The sequence below is a fragment of the Rissa tridactyla genome, chromosome 3 (genome assembly GCF_028500815.1).
Source record: "Rissa tridactyla isolate bRisTri1 chromosome 3, bRisTri1.patW.cur.20221130, whole genome shotgun sequence".
NCBI classification, from domain to species: Eukaryota; Metazoa; Chordata; class Aves; order Charadriiformes; family Laridae; genus Rissa; species Rissa tridactyla.
In genome coordinates, this window is record NC_071468.1 from 114,776,067 (window position 1) to 114,795,480 (window position 19,414).

At 38.4% G+C, this 19,414-nt stretch overlaps 1 protein-coding gene across 2 annotated transcripts in view; it reads right to left on the reverse strand.

Annotated features, from left to right (window-relative positions):
* SMC6 (structural maintenance of chromosomes 6) overlaps positions 1–19,396 on the reverse strand; it is a 39,253-nt gene extending 19,857 nt beyond the window's left edge. For both annotated transcript variants that reach the window (XM_054196154.1, XM_054196153.1), the window contains exons 1-17: positions 19,284–19,396; positions 16,687–16,843; positions 15,606–15,754; positions 14,038–14,155; positions 13,149–13,254; positions 11,693–11,829; positions 11,060–11,121; positions 10,057–10,137; positions 7,365–7,466; positions 7,042–7,161; positions 6,839–6,937; positions 5,623–5,769; positions 5,151–5,239; positions 4,502–4,666; positions 3,306–3,484; positions 2,002–2,203; positions 1,779–1,893 (exon numbers count right to left, since the gene is read on the reverse strand). In XM_054196154.1, coding sequence (XP_054052129.1) covers positions 1,779–1,893; positions 2,002–2,203; positions 3,306–3,484; positions 4,502–4,666; positions 5,151–5,239; positions 5,623–5,769; positions 6,839–6,937; positions 7,042–7,161; positions 7,365–7,466; positions 10,057–10,137; positions 11,060–11,121; positions 11,693–11,829; positions 13,149–13,254; positions 14,038–14,155; positions 15,606–15,749 — 1,866 coding nt within the window. In that variant the 5' untranslated portion in view covers positions 15,750–15,754; positions 16,687–16,843; positions 19,284–19,396. The remainder of the gene's footprint in view (positions 1–1,778; positions 1,894–2,001; positions 2,204–3,305; positions 3,485–4,501; positions 4,667–5,150; positions 5,240–5,622; positions 5,770–6,838; positions 6,938–7,041; positions 7,162–7,364; positions 7,467–10,056; positions 10,138–11,059; positions 11,122–11,692; positions 11,830–13,148; positions 13,255–14,037; positions 14,156–15,605; positions 15,755–16,686; positions 16,844–19,283) is intronic.
* Positions 19,397–19,414: the final 18 nt, after the last annotated feature.

The following is a 19,414-nucleotide window of genomic DNA, read 5'->3' on the forward strand; positions in this document are numbered from 1 at the left end:
AAAAAAAAAACCAAAAGACAACATTGCCAGTGCCAGACTAAGTGGTCACAAGTGCCTTTGTCCAAGGCAATCATGTTACCCATTCAGAAGTATCATTTCATCCACACAATACCCGTTCACCTTTGTTCAGATTCAGTTGAAATTGCTCAGGTAGGGCTCGACAACAGTAACATTATGAAAATCAGTGGTTAGGTAAGGCAGAGGAGGAAGGCCAAAACTAGCATTTCTGCTATGAAAAGAAAGCCTAGAAAATTCAGCTGTTACATATCCCATTCAGTAACAGCCGTGCTTGCTAAACAGTCAGTCAACTCTGCACTAGATAGACCGTAAACTGCCTCTTTTCCAGCAGGAATGTCAGAGGACAAACTGGGAAAAGTGCGTTTGGAGAAAAATCAAAATCCACATAAAGCAGGTATCATTAGTTCTGCTGCTCACAGAATACCCTGCTTTCTTTAATTAAAAAAAAAAAAAAAACAACAAACTTATTTTTATCTTTGAAGATTTTACCTGTCATCTTATTTGCTGGAGCTGATATCTTCAGTAGTAACAGAAAATCAAAAATCAATTAAGATCATTAACATGTTTTTATGGTGATCAAAAGATAGATTCTTATCAAAATAGTACGTAATCTTACTTCAACACCAGTCGCTAGCCACCTCATTCAAATCCTATTTAATAACTGATTATTGTTTGTTGGTGTTTGTTGTTTTTTTTGTTGTGGTTTTTTTTTTTTTTTTTAACCAGCCTCTATCAACAACCACAACACACACTCTCATCCCAAATGTTTAATAGCGCAGAGTCCGAAGAAGCTCTAGTTGTGGTAGGTGAAAAAGAAACTAGGCTGTGAATGCCACTAGGTGCTGATAATTTCATGTAAGAGTGAGGGACAGAATACTCAAAGGGGAACTTTTGAAGTCTCAAGCACAAGCCTGCTACAACTACAACAGGTACCTAGCTACCAGTTGCTAGGTACAACCGGTAGGGGCTGGTTGCAAATTTTGGTAACACTCAGACTACGCAGAACTGATACATCCTGAAACCACCAATTAATGGCGACACGAGACAGCAACAACAGTTCGGAGGATGATCATGTGCACATAAGCTATTTAGACTGGGAAAATAGACCACTTAGAGGCCCAGAAAGGTGGTGGTGAACATCCCAGGGGGGAAAAAAAAAAAAAAAAAAAAAAAAAAAAAAAAAAAAGGGAAGGTCCTGGAAACTCATAGCGAGAGATCTGTAGAGACAAATCCCAGGGAATGCCCTGGACTTCAGCCAGTAACAGCCCTAACACGTATCTGTGAGCAGGAACTAATAAGATTTTCTGCCTGACCTTCCTGGATCTCCCTGCTGGGGACAGAAGTTGAGACCTATGAAGACAGCGTTGCAGGGGACAAGGAAACAAGCAAGTGTGTGAAAATAAGAGTAAAAGCTCTAACCTTGCTGATTGTTAAATAAATCCCAGTATCTAAATCCACTATGGGTTGTCAGTTTACTCTGCCTCACCCATGACAGAAAACAGTGTTTGAAGTGGGATACTGACAGTTTATTGAGTGCCAGGAGGGCCTCACCAGGAACCCTCCAGTGATAACTGATACAGTCACGGTTTACTGAGCCATCGGGGTCCTCACCTCTCCTCAGAGGGGTAAAAAGAAAAACAAACAAATTTTTCTCTACCTCTTTTGTCCATTACAGACACTATCAGCAAAGGTATCACATATGCTCCATATAACGAGAAAACGCTTTTCTTGAAAGACCAATAGGGAGCATAGAGCCTTACTTTAATGAGCAGGATTGTTTCTATACCCCTCACATCGATCAAACAATTAGCAACCACTGCATCATCTATCTCCAGTGCTGTGAGAACTGATGGGAATTCTGGATGATCAACTGCTCTGAAGAAAAGAAGAAAAAACACCGTTCATAAAGCTCATACGAGATCTTTAAAAAAGTAGTAATTTGAAGTATCAAGGCCAAGCAATAAAATGCAAAACATAACTTACCTGTGCCTAACATCATAAACTTTATTCTGAAATTTGTTTACAATTATTTGAGGTCTAAATCCATGTGGATAATATTTTGACATCAGCTGCTGAAGAGTTCTTTCATCACTGTGATTATCACAGCAAAATGCCTGAACTAGGCTCTTTAAACAACATTCAACAGCCAAGGTCAGTTCAGCATCTTTCGGATGAATGAAAGCACCTAAATAAACAGACAAGGCTTTAGGAGCTGTGCTCTATAACAGAACATCCAGTAACGCATTTTTATCACTCAGGGTTGTTTTGTTGTGTTATACGTTTTTGGGTTTTTTTAAGAGTCTAAAATAAACCTTTCTTACAAGAAGAAAAAAAAAAATGAAGAAGTTAAATAAAAGATAAAAACCGCTACAACAGACAAGCTACCCTGAGAACATAAACATATAATTTCTCTTCCTATGGAGACACCTATTTGTATTTGGAGGCCTACGTTTTCTTCCCAGATCTTTGTCGGGGTCGCTACTAATTTCCATTAAGGTACCAATTTTATGGCAGCTCAGCAGGAGTATATCAAGGCAAAGACTGCGTATCAACAATTTAATACTCTAAGGCTGAAGGCAGAGGAACAACTATGCTGCAAGTTAAACAGAGATGAAGATTTCCATTGTATTGCCTGTCTTCAGTAGTACGTGTGTTTGCACATTTGCACCCTGTAGCAAATGCCAAATACTTAAGTATTGCTTAACCAGAGTTAAGTATTACACTTACAACCAGAATATGCTGAAGCCGTTACTCCCGGTCACAAACGGAAAACGGCAGTCACTGTCAGAGCTGGTCAAAAAACAAACGAAACCAAACTTTCCAAGAAAATCTCAATTGGTTCTTGTCTGAGTTGCTCCATGCAAAACATCTCAAGTTTGACAAGCCCACAAGTCAGCAACTGGACAGATTTTGTTCAAAATGTCCAAGAGCTGGACAGTGCTATCCACCACGGAACAACCAGCCAAAGCACAGCGGACTGATGCTTAGAGCGTGTGGGAAGTCAGAGGAGCACATTGAAAGTCTACCACCGTAACTACATAAAATACCTTAACAGAAACAGCTTGAAAATGATGAAAATCAGCAGATGTTATCTAGTGCAGGTGATAAAAAGGACAGAAGCAAAAGATAATCTACCAGGATAAAACCTTAGTCCAGGAAGTACAAAAGAAAGATACACCTCAAGCTCCTTAAAGAACAAATAGTTCCTCTAAAAGATCACCGTTTACATTAGTAGCCATGCAATAAATCCCACAAGGAAATATGTCTTTTTCAGTAGTCATTCTTACCTAAAGGTCCGACAGGTTTGTGTTTAAAGCGCCCTTGCCTATAGGCTGTTTCAACTGCTTCAAGAAATGTTGGTACATGTGGTCCAAACCTTTTCAAGGTGTTTGTTTTACTGTCTTTCAGCTCTCTCAGCTGTCTCTGCTTGGCATCCAGTGCTTGTTTCACATCACAGTCTTCTCTCCTAAGAGAACAGGGTTTTTTTTTCAGTAGCAATAGCTTATGAAGCCTTAATTTGATTAAAATAATTTTATAATTATTTTAAAGTCTCATTTTTCAAGTACTAATACAGCAGCATATCAAGACCTCAGAACTCCAATGTACAGCTAGATACACACATGCAACGATATTTTTATAGTTTCAAGAAACAGAAGACAAAAAATCAAGACAGAAAAGCACTACTTTGCAACAGTTTTACAGGACTTTTTTCTTTCTAACAATTTATAATAAGTTTATTTTATTTCTAATTACATGCTTCAATTTCACTGTCTTCTACAAAGGTCTTCAACAGAGCAGAATGGAACTGTTGGTTACAATAATTGATAAAAGATGTTTAAAATAATACATCAAGTGCAATAAGCGACAATTCTCAAATCTCTTAAGACAATAAATGACAACATCACCATAATCCCCTCAGGTAATCATTGTTCAAGTTCAGGTTTCCAAATCAAACCCAAAGGCTGCTTTGTTTTTCTAGCTCGGATATGGGCTAAATTGATATTTGAACCACTTGCCTCAAAGTCTCTATAAATTTCCCTTTAACAGTAGATACAATAACTACCCCTAAGTGCATCTATTCTCTTATATCGTTTTATATATCTTGTGACATCATATCAGGATGTACTAATGTATTAGACAACATGAAACAAATTAAATCATAGTCCGCCTATAGGATGATAAGAGGATAAGGGAGGAAGAAAGAAGGGTATTAAACTGACAGTACAGATTTAAATAAGACTTTGATTAGTAATATCTTTTCTCCTTTAATGACAAAACAGTTTTCTTAATTTTCAAAAAGTTTCTAAATTAAGTCATGTCGTGCCAAAGTCAGAAATTTAGCAAGTCGCAATATAAACTAGGAAAAAATAAAAAAAGAAAAAGAAAATGAAGCCTAATACCTCAGGGAATGCAGGTACATAAGAAGGGACTACTTCTAACTTGAAACAAAGGAAAACAGTTAAATTCAAAAAGCATAACTTACATCAGTCTAGTATGTTCTTCCTTACACCTAGATACCGCCTGCTGAAACTGATTCACCTGTTGACCAATCATTGCTTCTTCATCATGGAATGCTTTTAACTGTTCCCTTAAGTGTGCGATTTTCCTTTGTCTTTCCAATTTTTCAGGCTCTGAAACCTGATTAGCACTAGAAAAGATCACGTTTCAGTATATTAAAACCACACTGATGATTTATAAGTGACACAAACTTTGTTTTATTACCTGTATCATACAAAAGATTTATGCATCAGAAAGTTACATTTAAGATTCTGTGCATTTACAAGACCTACAAAGCATAAATATCTTTTTTTTTATTTGTAACCACACATAACCCTCCCCAGTTATGTTCCTATTACATTTAGTTTTGCAAGACTATGGAAGCTAGAAAATTTATATTATCACCAACAAAGAAGAAAAGCTTTTTTTCTGCCCATTTACCTCATCACCTTCTAGGCAAAATCTTGGTATGCAAAGAAGCAGGATCAGATAAATTTAAATATTTAGCTGGATCCTGCTAAAGTTTAAATAAATATTTTCTGTTACTGCAGATATTCTCACTCATCAGAAGAGCTCACTCCCTGCGTACCTATACCTTAATAAACATACACCGTAATCATTGTATCTGTATTTACCTGCTTTTCAGTTCTTCAATTCGTTTACGTAGCTGTTCATCATCTTTTCCGAGACGCTTGAACTCAGTTTTGAAACGATTATAAAGTACCTACGAAGGAAATAGGATACACTAGTTTAATAAACAGAAGCAAGAAATAATTTCAAAAAGAACTATAGTTTTGAGTAAATAAACACTGAACTGCATCAAAACAGACAAAAATAACTTGAATTTCAAGAACGTGAGAAAGGAATAACACAGTCATCATATTTATTTTGACCTAAACTTAACACCACTTAACACCTGTGTAAAGATATAAACCCCATGTCCCCAGAACAGAAACTACTTGCAAGTCAGGCAGGAAACTGCACCTATTTTGAACTGCACTATGGATTCAGGAAGCTTAGACACAGACAGAAGAGTACACATGAGTAGAGCATGGGCAACATTAAAGCTTTAAATTGGTACGACCTTTGAAAGTTCTTTTTGCCTACCTCAGCTTCGTTGACTGCTTTTCTTTTTGCCTGCACATCAGCCTTCAGAGATACACACTGAGGATGCAGGGCTTGTGCTTCTTCACTTATTGTTATTAACTTGTCTTGTATTGCTTTGTACTTTTCTTCTGCTTCATTCACTTTTACCTTTGGTGGAAAAAAGAGAACAATACACAAGTAATGAAGCAAAATTTGTTCAAATCCTCTTGATGCTACAGAAGAAATATCTCTCAAAATAATCCATCTGACATTTCTCATATGCTTTTTATTTGTTAAAGAAAAATAAAGCAAGTAATTGCCACTGTGGATACACTAAGATGAAAATTAATAAAGGAACACACTCAGGAAACCAACAAACTACCATATCTGTGAAGTAAACAGCAACTTGCTTTTCTAACTCATGGTTTACTCAAACACAGGACTCTTAATACAACAAAACCAAGTACCATAACATGGAAAGAAGTCAAACCAGTATCTGGACAATGTTCCTTCAACTCTACACAGACATGTTCGGCCATAAAGTAAAAACAACTCCATCTTAAAACAATGAAATTAACATTTAAAAAAAAAAAAAAAGAAAAAGATAAATGAATGCCAATTCAGAAAGTTTGGAGTTTTAATAGACTGAAGAGTTCAAAGTAATGATGCCTAGTGTTTTTCTGCAAAATATATTTTTCACATGTGAATCTGAATGTTTGGCAAAATTATTCCTTCTTGCTACCTACAGAAGACTTAAGTACCATCCACAGGGTCTGTTAAATTTCCAGATGTCTCCTGAAATCAAACACTATCTTCTCTACAGAAGATGCTCCATCGTTACAGAAATTGGCATCAAGTAAGTACTCTCAACAATAAAACAGTTTAAATTAGTGTTCACAGGTATATGCAATGCTGGTCATCTCAAATTGCCAGTCAAAATAATATAATCCTTACCTGAAACAAAAGCATCAGCATGAAAACCACACACACATACCCCAACTAAACAACAGGAAAAAAAAAATGTCCTAATATCAGTATGGAATGCAGACATTACTGTTAAGTTTTAGATGGCTAAAAATGTGAATAAACAGGAACGTTCTTAGCTGCTCGTCAAAAGCTAAGATGGCCAGCTTCAATAGCTTACAAGCTAGAGGACAATCATATTTTAAATACTATTTTTATTCTTGAGTCAAGGAGCCAAAACTAGAGTGACACGTAGTTTCAGTCATACATGTACCTGGCATTCTTCTAGCTTCTGAACAAACTTCTCTGTATTTCCTTCTTCAGCTCTGATGCCTTCTTTGATTGGCTGTATTTCTTTTTCCATCTCACCCACCTAAATAGAAGCATGTATTAGCATACATCAGACTGTCCGCAGCAGACTGGAAATAATTTAAAGTACATTTCACATGAGGAAACGTATTTTAAGAAGACATTTACCACTGCCCAAGCCATTTTATGTTTCAAATCTTCAAGATGATTTCGCATGTCATTCACAAACCCAATGCTTTTGTAACGATGCTTTTTTTCTGAATAAAGCTGCTTAAGTTCTTTAAGACGCTTAAAAAAAGAAAAAGAACAAGAAAAAGAGAGGTTCAACTGTGAGTGCAAAAAGCTGAGATTTAATATGAAATCTTGAAAAGATTTATTTTTTTTAAATGCAATGTCACTGAGATCTAATCAAATGAAAACTATGTACTTTAATTCCTATGGTTCTTTCGGTGCTCAGATCTGTACTAATAATTACTTTAGCTTTTACATACCTCTTCCCCTTGTTCTATCTGAATGCATGTATTGTTTTTAGCTTTCATAATAGATGAATAATCTTCTTTCATTTGTTCCAGCTGAGTTGCCTTCATAAAAAACTAAAAAGGAATAAAAAAATGCAGATGTCAGATTCAGCAACTTATCTAAGCGAACTTTCATAGAATCATAGGGTTGGAAGGGACCTCTGGAGATCATCTAGTCCAACCCCCCTGCCAGAGCAGGGTCACCTACAGCAGGTCGCACAGGAACGCGTCCAGGCGGGTTTGGAATGTCTCCAGAGACGGAGACTCCACCACCTCTCTGGGCAGCCTGTGCCAGGGCTTTGCCACCCTCAAAGGAAAGAAGTTCCTCCTCATGTTTAGGTGGAACTTCCCACACTCAAGTTTGTGCCTATTACCTCTTGTCCTGTCCCTGGGCACCACTGAAAAGAGCCTGGCCCCATCCTCCTGACACCCACCCTTTAAGTATTGATAAGTGTTGATAAGGTCCCCCCACAGCCGTCTGTTTTCCAGACTGAAGAGACCCAAATCCCTCAGCCTTTCTTCATAAGAGAGGTGTTCCAGTCCCCTCATCATCTTGGTAGCCCTTTGCTGCACCCTCTCCAGCAGTTCCCTGCCCCTCTTGAGCCAGGGAGCCCAGAACTGGACACAGTACTCCAGGTGCGGCCTCACCAAGGCAGAGCAGAGGGGGAGGATGACCTCCCTCGACCTGCTGGCCACACTCTTCTTGATGCACCCCAGGAGGCCATTGGCCTTCTTGGCCACGAGGGCCCATTGCTGGCTCATGGTCATCCTGTTGTCCACCAGGACTCCCAGGTCTCTTTCCACTGAGCCGCTCTCCAGCAGGTCAGCCCCCAACCTGGACTGGTGCATGGGGTTATCCCTCCCCAGGTGCAGCACCCTACACTTGCCCTTGTTGAATTTCACAAGGTTCCTCTTTGCCCAAATCTCCAGCCTGTCCAGGTCTCTCTGTATGGCAGCACAGCCTTCCGGTGTGTCAGCCACCCCCCCAGCTTTGTGTCATCAGCGAACTTGCTGAGGGTGCACTCTATCCCCTCGTCCAGGTCATTGATGACTATATTGAAGAGGACTGGACCCAGTACTGACCCCTGGGGAACATCACTCTTCACTGACCTCCAACTAGACTCTGTGCCCCTAATCACTACCCTCTGAGCTCTGTCTTTCAACCAGAAAGACAGTTTTTCAGAAAAGACAGTTTTTCAACTTTAAATAATTACCATAGAAAGACTACTCATCACGACCTCTATGTATCCTGAATGATACCCAAAGTAAAATAACTGGTGGGTTATTTCTGAATAATGAACTAACTCAGCAGTGTCCTAATTTTTTTTTTTTTAAATTTATCAGTGTCTTTAGAGAAAAGAAATTTGCAAGAAATTGTTTTTGAAAGTGGATGATTGCTACAATCAGAGAGTGTACTGGGTCTGGCTGGAATGGAGTTAAATTTCTTCACAGCAGCTGTTATGGTGCTCTGTTTCAGATGTGTGACCAAAACAATGCTGATAACACACTAAGGTTTTAGCTGTTGCTGAAAAGCATTTGTACAGCATCCAAGACCTCCTGTTTCTCACTCTGCCCTCCCAGTGAATAGACTAGCAGGGTGTACAAGAGGTTGGGAGGGAATACAACCAGGTAGATGACACCAACTATCCAAAGAGATATTCCATCCCGTAAAACATCACTGCTGTGGTTTAACCCCAGCCAGCAACTAAGCCCCACACATTTGCTCACTCGCTCCCTCCCCAGTGGGATGGGGGAGAGAATCAGCAGGGTAAAAGTAAGAAAACTTGTGGGTTCAGATAAAAACAGTTTAATAAAGCAAAAGTTGTGCATGCAAGCAAAGCAAAATAAGGAATTCATTCCCCACTACCCGTTGGCCAGCAGGGGTTCAACCATCTCCAGGAAAGCAGGGCTCCATCACACATAACGGCTACTTGGGAAGACAAATGCCATCCCTCTGAATGTCCCCCCTTCCTTCTTCTTCCCCCAGGTTTTTATTGCTGAGCATGACGTCATACTATTTGGAATATCCAGTCAGTGGGGTCAGCTATCCCAGCTGCCTCCCCTCCCATCTCCCCGTGCACCCCCAGCCTACTCGCTGGTGTGGTAGTGTGAGGAGCAGATAAGGCCTTGACGCTGTGTAAGCACTGCTCATCAATAATGAAAGCATCCCTGTTTTCAGCACAAATCCAAAACATAACCCCATACTAGCTGCTACGAAGAAAGTTACCTCTATCCCAGCCAGAAATCAGCACAGTCATGCTCAGCAATAAAAATGGAGAGGAAAGGGTTTGGGGAGATTAGCCATCTTCTGCTCAGGAACTGGCTGGGCATCGGTCTACCCATGGGAGGTGGTGAGTGACTGCCTTTGCATCTCTTGCTTTGCTTTCTTTCTCTCTTCTTCCAGCTTTTCTTTCATTTTTTAAACAATTTTTATCTCTACCCACAAATTTTCTTGCTTTTACTCTTCCGTTCCTCTTCCCCCATCTCAAGCCGGGGGCAGCAGGGAAGGGAAGTCAGCAAGTGGCTGCATGGTGCTTAGCTGCTTACCTGAGTTAAACTACAACACGTCATTAAAATTAAGAATTTTTCCTCCAAACGCCACCTCTAAAAATCTGAAATCAGTATTTTAATATTTAATCAGAATGTTAAATGGGTTTTTTCTTACCTTATACTTGTCACCTTCATTTTTAGACTGTAAAAAGTGCTTACTCATCTCTTGGGTTAAAACAGACACAGGATTATCTACCTGTACAAATAAATTACTTTTATTTATTTTAAGTAAAAAAGTTCCCATGTAACTGCATATCCATGAAAGTGAGCAAACCATCTCCCTGTTCCATACCCAGCAATTCAGTAATAAGCTGAGAGAAACAGATACAGAAATTAAGATTTCTACTCTTCTTACTCCTTTAAAAAAAAAAAAAAAAAAATCCAAAAACAAAACAACAAAACAAACAACAAACAAACAAAAAATAAGAAAACCCAACTGTATCAAGTAAAAATTACAACCACAACAAGGAAAACTGAAGAACTGTTCCCAGGAGGATAAATGATTTCTAGAAAGTCAGTGCCTGTTTCTTTCCATCTATTTAACAACATTTGCAGTAGAAATTTTTTCCAATGCTGTTTAATTTCTCATTATTTAATAGATCAAAGTATTGCTTTAAATACAATCAATTGCCCCATATGTTCTTATGGAAGTTTTCACAAAATAAAATCAACACATATTAACAGAAGTTTGTATTATTTGAAAGGCTGAATATGCTGGATATTTTAAACTTCATGTGTACTACCTGATCTTTCCTTAATCAGTTAAGCAGCAAAAACACTCAAATTTCTTCAACAGCAAAAACTGTTGATGAGCAGGAAAAAAGAAAGCTCCAGGTATGAAAAAAACCTACACACGCTAAGACTTTCATTAACAGGACACATGACTCACAGCTCACAGACGACAGCAAATCCTTATCTGTCTGGGACAGAATCGTATTCTGCATTGAATGAGGTATAAATTTCAATTTTCTTTTGCCATTGCATTTGATCTTGAAAGAACACAGAAGAGGTGAACCTCTCCCATTTAACGAAATGGAACATTGTCTTTTAATTGAAGAATTGTAACAGCACGTGCTGACATCTTAAATTGCACAGAATTTAAACAGTATAACAATTACCTGTATATTAAAGTGATCCAGTATTCCTATGAGTTCCTCTTTCTTTGAGGAAATTATGGCCCCTAATGGTAAAGAAAGAAAGGAGAAATACTGATAGGTCCAAAGTAAAGCGACATACAATGCCGTAGCCGTTTTTTCAATCTAGTGGTTCTTAATAAATGTAAAACATTAGATTAGTATTTTTGTAACATGAATTCTCCTAAATGAGAAACACTGTTTGGTTGTGTTTTGTGTTTTTTGTTTTTTGTTTTTTTTTTTTTTTTTTTAATTTTGCCAATATATTTGCGTTTGTACAGAAAGACTTCTAATTAAAGTCCCTTCTTGCTACATAAACCCTCTGTAACAGAATTTGGGTAAACAGCAAATTCAACAAAAACTCATAAAGACTAAAGACTATGGTTATCCTCATCACAGAAGCAGATTTTCATGAAGACAAATACTGTATGATTTCACATGCAGAACCTGACACAACTGCTTTTGACATGCTAAAATATTCTTAGTCTAAGGTAAGCACACAAAAATAAAGGACATCATCATCCTTGAAAGATGAAATGAGAAACATCATCCTTTACTAATATCAAGGCATTTAAAGCAATGAAAACATCTAAAGAACTTTTAAGACTGAAAACCAACCAGATTTGCTTTTCAGTTTGTAACTCCTGCTTCCGTCCAAATTAATGTGCTGATTCACAATAATAGAGCCACCATACACTTCTGGTTTAAATGCATCTCTGCCTTGGTTTCTCAAAGTTATGGAAATATCTGCTGAACTAAAAAATAAAAATAATAAAACTGAAATTAGTTCAAAATGTAAAAAAAAACAAACCAAAAAAACAACAAACAAACCAACAAACAAAAAAACAACACCACAACCCCAAACCAAAAAACCTCCCACAGACCATTCCAGTTTTCCACAAAAATTGTCATGTGTTGCAGAGGTCAAAACTGAAAGTCAGTCATTGTACCAATCAGAACAAGATATATTTATGTTGTTTGAGCCAAAACAGCATCGGAGACACACGGTCAGAAAGGTTGCCATACACTGACCTGTTTGCACTTGCTATGCTTCAGATAAATCATGAGCCAAAAAGCAAATAGCTGTGAAGAAAGATTTCCCCCACCTTCCCTTCCCATCTGAGTGACCCCATCTTTAGGCTGCAGAATCAAGTTGCTTTTTGGTTCTTCTCCTGTCCCCAAACTGGCTTCTGTAGAAAAGAGTTGCTTAGCTTCTACAGCTATCCCTAACCAAAGTAATCTATAGCAGAATGTTTAAGGCGGTCTTCTAGAAAAGATGAGATGTGATTTCAGCTCTGAATTCTTATTTTCTGTTTCTCAAGTGAATGCTGAAACATTAAGTTGTTATACATGAGGCAGGTACTGCCAACAATTTTCACTCCAAGCCCCTCTGAAAGGAAAAGCCTAATGCTCTAAGTTACAGCTTTTTCTAAATGTAAACTTTTAAAACTTCTATCTTTTTATCCCTACTCTAGCAGCAGACATGAATCTACTTCCTACGTATTTAATAATCCACCTGTATATCATGGTCTTCATACTGTATACTCATTCATGTTACCAGAAAGACAGAAAAAGAATTAACCTCACTGCTCACAGAACAATGCTACTAGTTTCCTATGATTTTTTTCCTAATGAACTCAATTCTTCTTCAAGTACATCGTGAAAGTAATATACGTGAACTGGGCAATAATCAGGACATATCTCTATGTTAGCTAGTTCAGAGATAATGGTATAATACTGGTTAAGATTACTAATGTGTTTTTTATTTGTAGTTTTGGGATTTTTCTGTTTAAATACTGTCTCTTAAGTGTTATGGTTTTTATTCAAAACTGGTAGATTCAATAAGAGAATAGAGAAAACAAAGTGTTGTGGTTTGGGCTGGACTGGACACTGAGATGAATGACAGATGCTCTCCCCCACCTCTCTTTCCAAGGAGTGGAGGGAGGGAGGGAGAGAAAGAGACTTAGGAGTCCTCAAAGCAGGACGTGAAGGTGAACAGAAAACTGATCAGCTAACCTGACTCACAATTACTAAACAACATGTTCAACCTTAAAACCAAAGAAATTTTACTTACGTCTCTCCATCTCGTACAAACATTTTTAATGAAGAACCTCTATTAGTTGCAGTGGCTTTTCCACCAAGTCCAACAATAAGAGCAGTTAATACAGAACTTTTTCCACCTGTAACAGAAGCATTGAACTTTTTTTAAAAAGAAGTTCTTGTAACTCTTTATCCAGTTCACCCACATTACAGATTTTTGTTTGACTGCTTATGTATTCATGCATTTAAATTCCAAATTCTGTCCTTACTCAACAAGCACGTAAAATAGCGGTAACTCTAGAAAAACATCTGCCACTTCCAAGGTTCTCCCTAAAAAAAAAAAAAAAAACCCAACATGCTGAGCCAAACTTCTGTTACTTCTATTTAGCAATTTGCATACAACAAGGCATCCTATCTCAGGAGGAAAGAATCTCCCCTTCCTTACAAGCATACAGAAAACAGGTATACAACCAAAGAAATGAAACACAGATTACCATTTATAAAACTATCTGAAAGATTTTAACCTCTCTTTCAAAACTTATGTTTAATTTTTGAATTGTCTCTCCAAAAGACGTGAACTTGCATAAATAAGTATCATTTCCATCTCTTATAACAGGATAATTACTGTGCATTTAATAATGAACATATGAGTGAATATGTTTGGTTTAAATACAAATTTATGTATGGTTTAGCTATGAAAAGATTTATATTCACATGATCTTTTGCAAATCTCCAAATTTAAGACCTAACTTTTTCACCAGCTTTGAACTACGGGGATAGACTTATGTGGTTCCCAAATCCAAAAGTGAATCCATCTCCATTCCTAAAAGATGGCTAGCAATTCTTCTTCGAGTAAAAATTACATCTTCTAAATTATTAACAAAAGTGTTCTTTGACAAAGAAATGATGCAATTAATACGTACTTCCATTGTTTCCCACAACAAAATTGAGATTCGATCCAAACTGAAAAGGCCCCAACATCGAATGGCACATGAAGTTCTTCAGCTGGATGCTTTCAATTATCCCAACTTCCCCTGCAGTCTAAAGAATTAACAATTAAAATTGGTGTTATGTATGCATTTTAATAAGATATAGTTTACCTATTTTAAATATAATGAGAATTCAAATGACAGTATGATATAAAAGATCAATGGTTACAAGCTACAAAAAATCAGACAGGTTTAATGAAATATGGAAAGTTGCTTGCTACAGAGCAAGTACATAATAAAATAAGAGGAAAAGTTACCAAAGCCGATTGCTCATCCATAGTAACGTTCAGTTCTCCCCATAACTAACTTATAATTAATACAACATAAAAGATTAAGATCATAGATTCTACACAGTTGTCAGCACAGTAATAAAGAGCATCATAGAAAGACTTTTTTGTTACTTGAATAATACTATTTGTGATTTTGTGATAATTCTTAGCATAGCTTAGAATGAGGGAAATTAAATTAGATCATGAAGGGGGAATGAAACTAAAAGTGGGGCAGCCCGCTGTTGAACCGGTAGAGCATTGTTTTGACAAAAAACTTTAGTCACCAGTGCTTCAGAAAAAACAATGTTTTCTAACAAAGCAAAGTCCCCAGGAAAAATAAACAAACCAATGACAAAGAAAAGCTGCTGTTTAAGAAAATTAAGTGAGGAATAATGCTTCTGTGTACCAAAAATCAACCTTGGTGTCTTACAGAATAGAACAGACTACTTCCGTTGGAAGAGACCTACAGCAATCATCTAGTCCAACTGCCTGACCACATTAAAGCATGTTATTAAAGGCATTGTCCAAATGTTTCTTAAACACTGACTGGCTTGAGGCATCAACCACCTCTCTAGGAAGCCTGCTACAGTGTTGGACCACCTTCTTGGTAAAGAAATGCTTCCTGATGTCCAGTCTAAATAAACAAGACAATATTTGCAATCTCAGAAATAGTTTTTTAAAAATTCTCCATCAAATTACAATTCAACTACAACAGAAAAGCAGAAAATAGTATTCATGTTTTCAAGTTTCATTTCCATCAAAACGTGCATTTCAAACACTAGGTTGTTTTTTTTTTTAAGGCATTTGAAAGTGTCAGCTATGCAAAACAAACAAGTATTTGGTGCTTCTTTCAGGAAATCATTTGTTTTATAAATATTTTCTCTGCTTTTACTACAACCATAAGCCAAATATAATGTACTTCTATCAAACAAAATTGGTTTCCTTTCTTTGGTTATTTGACAACTTCAGCAGTATTCATTCCATAAAACTGGAATACTGTTATCAACAGTGTATTAACAGTGATCAACCGTTGTAACTAGATGACCCAAAAGAAATAAGGTAAGAGTGAACTCATGCAGAAGTCCTTATCACAGACATAACTTCTACTCTCTTTTATATTGTTGCCACTGAAGCCTACATGCCAGACGTTTATTTCGATGTCAGCCAAAGGCACAGAACTTTTTCATATCAACTTTTTCTTGTATCTTCCCCCCAACTTTTTAAAAAACTTACCGACTGTAAGGAGAAATTACTATCAGCTGATGACTGTGAAATTTCTTCTTCATTAGACTCATCACTGTGTTCATCTGTGTATTCTTGTCTCTGCCTTTTATTGGGTCCAGGCTTTGAAATACTTTCTTCCTTTCTCTTACCCATGAGTACTGAAAAATGAAAGTAAGGAAAGATTGTAGGTTTCAGTCTTCTAGAGGAAAAAATACCTACAGATCATAGCACAGACATACCAATTTATTTACTTTGGTAAAAGAAGTATTAAGATCATAGCAAACTTTGCAACAAACATACTTTTTCAGAACTGAAATCTCAGTGAATTTAAGCCTAATATTACTATGAAGTTGCATTAGAACAAAAGAAACACAACTTCATTATTTTAATCAAGCTGAATTTGTTCGTTGATTAACAGCAAAATCAGCCTTGATTCTGTTTTCCTTGGTACATTAGACACTGAAACATTTGCTAGAATTGGTTTTGGTTACTAATGGAGTTGAAGATTAAGTTATAAGCAGTACTATCATAGTATGATCAGCAGCATCAATGCAGGTTTGATTAAAGTGAGCTGCACTGCCAAAACCAACATGTATTAATTATGTCATTGACAAATGCCTAGAAAATTAATATGCAGAACACATAAAAGTAGAATAAAGGTAAATTTAGATTCATAGCATTGTCCCTGTGCTGTTGCTTGCACAAAGCTGCCCTGCTTTGGTGAGGCAGTGTAATGTGATCACAGTAAACAAAATGCTGTTATTTTACTAATGAAGGATAACAATTCTCTATATAGAGAACATACGTGTATATATTTCCTCTGCAAATGAATAAATAACACACAGATTTCTCTTTCCAGAAAGCGCAATGAACAAAATTCAAAGCAAATGCAGAAAAGCAATAAACTTCCCATCTGACATTCTTGTAATAATCTTGTATGGCAGGGATTTCAAATCAAATACTGGATTATTGTTATTATGTCCATTAAGTATTTACAGGGAATATGTCACTTCCATTTTATGTTATGTAGTTTAGTACCATACACATAGAAACCAAGGAGCAAGTAACACTTCCTCATTCAGCTACATACCTTTTGCTATGCTACTTTCTGTGTCTTATATAAACATGTCTTTACGCTTAAATTACTCAGACCAGGAAAGAGTCGCTTGTATGCTCTTGGAATTTATGCATCACGCAAATATGAAGACAAGCATTCATTCAATCTGCTGTTCCGTTGAAATCTCTCCCTAGAAAGAAGGGAAAACACAAGATTAAAATGTTGCAATTATTAGTGTGTGAACTAAAGATCAGGGCTCTGAGTTCCATCGCTGTAACATTTGGACATTTAAGAAAAAGAGTATAAGAGTGGAAGACAGAACAAAGTAACCTAGAAGAAAATTCACTCCTGTAATCTAAGTGTGACTAAGGCAAAGGACAGAACAGTCTGCACCACAGAACTCTTGAAGAGCAAGTACTGCAAAGAAAACTTAAGTGGAACTACAAGCAAACTTTATTGAAGTAGCCTTAGAAATTATTGGGACAAGTGCCAGTGGACACAATACCTACACTGAGCACAAAAAAGCCAGAAGGAAAGAGAAACTGGCTGCAGCAACAAGGAAACAAAATAAAAAACCCACAGAAAATGCCACATACATTTGAATTTTACCTTTATGTTCTCTTGACATTTTTGACAGAAAAAGTTCCATTTTTTACATTAATTGCTCCCAAAACTCTTGCACCAAAACACCCCTAATTGTCTTCATTAAGTTTCTAATTGAAAAATTAGTTGATTTCAGTCTCAGCAACACTTAGCATGACTTTAATAACAGTTTGGGAATAACTATTCAAGGCAAAGGAAAAGCAGCCAACCTGACCTATCTGAAGGTTATTAAGATGTGCAATACTATATTGGAAACAATTAAACTGGCAAAAACTACATCAGTAGAAGTATTTTAAGATATGTAATAGACTAATGGGAAGCCAACAATGGACACTACTGACAAATATTAACAGAAGGTTTTTTAATGAACCAGGCATCATATTTAAAAACGGAAGTCTAGATTTATGTCTATACTGCAATATAAAGTAGGACTATGTTAATGGAAACTTATGATGAGAGAGTCAGGAACATCAATAATTCAAACGGGAACCTTACTGTTACTAAGAAAGACAAAACAAAAGTACTGATTTAATAGAGAAAACGAACTTTACTATCATGGAACGTTAGAGCATACAGTTAGAAATAAAAACTGGAGCTATACACTGGGAACAAATAAGGGCAAGACAGATCCAATTATAAAAACATCACAGGATCACTACAAATTATTACAAGTAATTCTTATGCATGTAATGAGAGCAGGAAAGAAAAACGCAATCCCCAGATGTGCTGTATACAACTATTAGGACTATTACATGTTATAGTAGAAAAGTATTTACCCTGTTAACATCAAAGTATAGGAAAACAGAGGCTGCATCCACTGGAAGCAACATGCAGAGATGCCCACACGTGTTCCAACTCAACCAAGGGCATCTCTTTCCACAGTTTCCATTGCAATGCGGTTCTACAAGTTTTTTCCCCTTTCCCTACCTGCCTGGTTGAGATTCAACAAGGCCAAGTGCCAGGTCCTGCACTTGGGTCACAACAACCCCATGCAGCGCAACAGGCCTGGGGAAGAGTGGCTGAAGAGCTGCCCAGCAGAAAAGGACCTGAGAACGCTGGTCAACACCTGGCAGAATATGAGCCAGCAGTGTGCCCAGGTGGCCAAGAAGGACAACAGCATCGTGGCCTGTATCAGGAACAGTGTGGTGAGTAGGACTAAGGCAGTGGTGAGGACCCACCTTGAGCGCTGTGTCCAGTTTTGAGCCCCTCACTGCGAAAAAGACATTGAGGTGTTGGAGCAGGTCCAGAGAAGGGCAGAGAAACCCACGAGGTCTTTAGAAAACAAAGCTGAGGGAACTGGGATTGTTTAGCCTGGAGAAAGGGAGACTGAGGGGAGACCTCATCTCTCTCTACAGCTACCTGAAAGGACGTTTTATCAAGGTGGGGGTCGGTCTCTTCTCCCAAGTAACAGGCGATAGGACAAGAGGAAATGGCCTCAAGTTGCACCGGGGAGGTTTAGACTGGATATTAGGAAAAATGTTTACACTGAAAGGGTTATCAAGCATTGGAACAGGCTGCTCAGGGAAGTGGTAGAATCATCACCTCTGAAGGTATTTAAAAGACAGGTAGGCATAGTGCTTAGCGATATGGTTTAGTGACGGGTTTTGTCAGTGTTAGGTCAATGGTTGGACCCAATGATCTGAAAGGTCATGGGGAGCTGCTCTGTGGAAAGAGACCTGGGAGTCCTGGTGGAGGGAGTCTCTGGGCGAAACCGGGAAGATCCACGCACCGCCCCCTTGGCGGCTGGAAAGCCCAGGCGGCAGCTTCTCCCCGGTCCTTACCCGCTTCCCCCTCCCGCCTTCACAGTGCCGGGCACCCGGCGGGCAGCCCTCACGCTAGGCACAGCAGCCATGCGGGACAGCGAGTGACAAAAGCCAGCTACGACTGACGGAACCATCACAGCGGAGCTCCCGGCCCAGCGCTGCCCTGACACAGCCCGCCGGGGCGGGGGCAGACACCACCGCTACCCTACGACCTCCCCCCCTTACAGCCACCCCCGCTCCCAGAGCCGCCGCCCCCCGCCCTACCTCTCCTCAGCACCAACGGCGGCGGCGGGGCCGTTAAACGACCACCAGCCCACTCGGCGCCCGGGAAGATCCCCCGTCCCGTGCGACGGAAGAGCCGCCGCGGGGCGCGGGCGCCTGCGCGCTGCCACCGC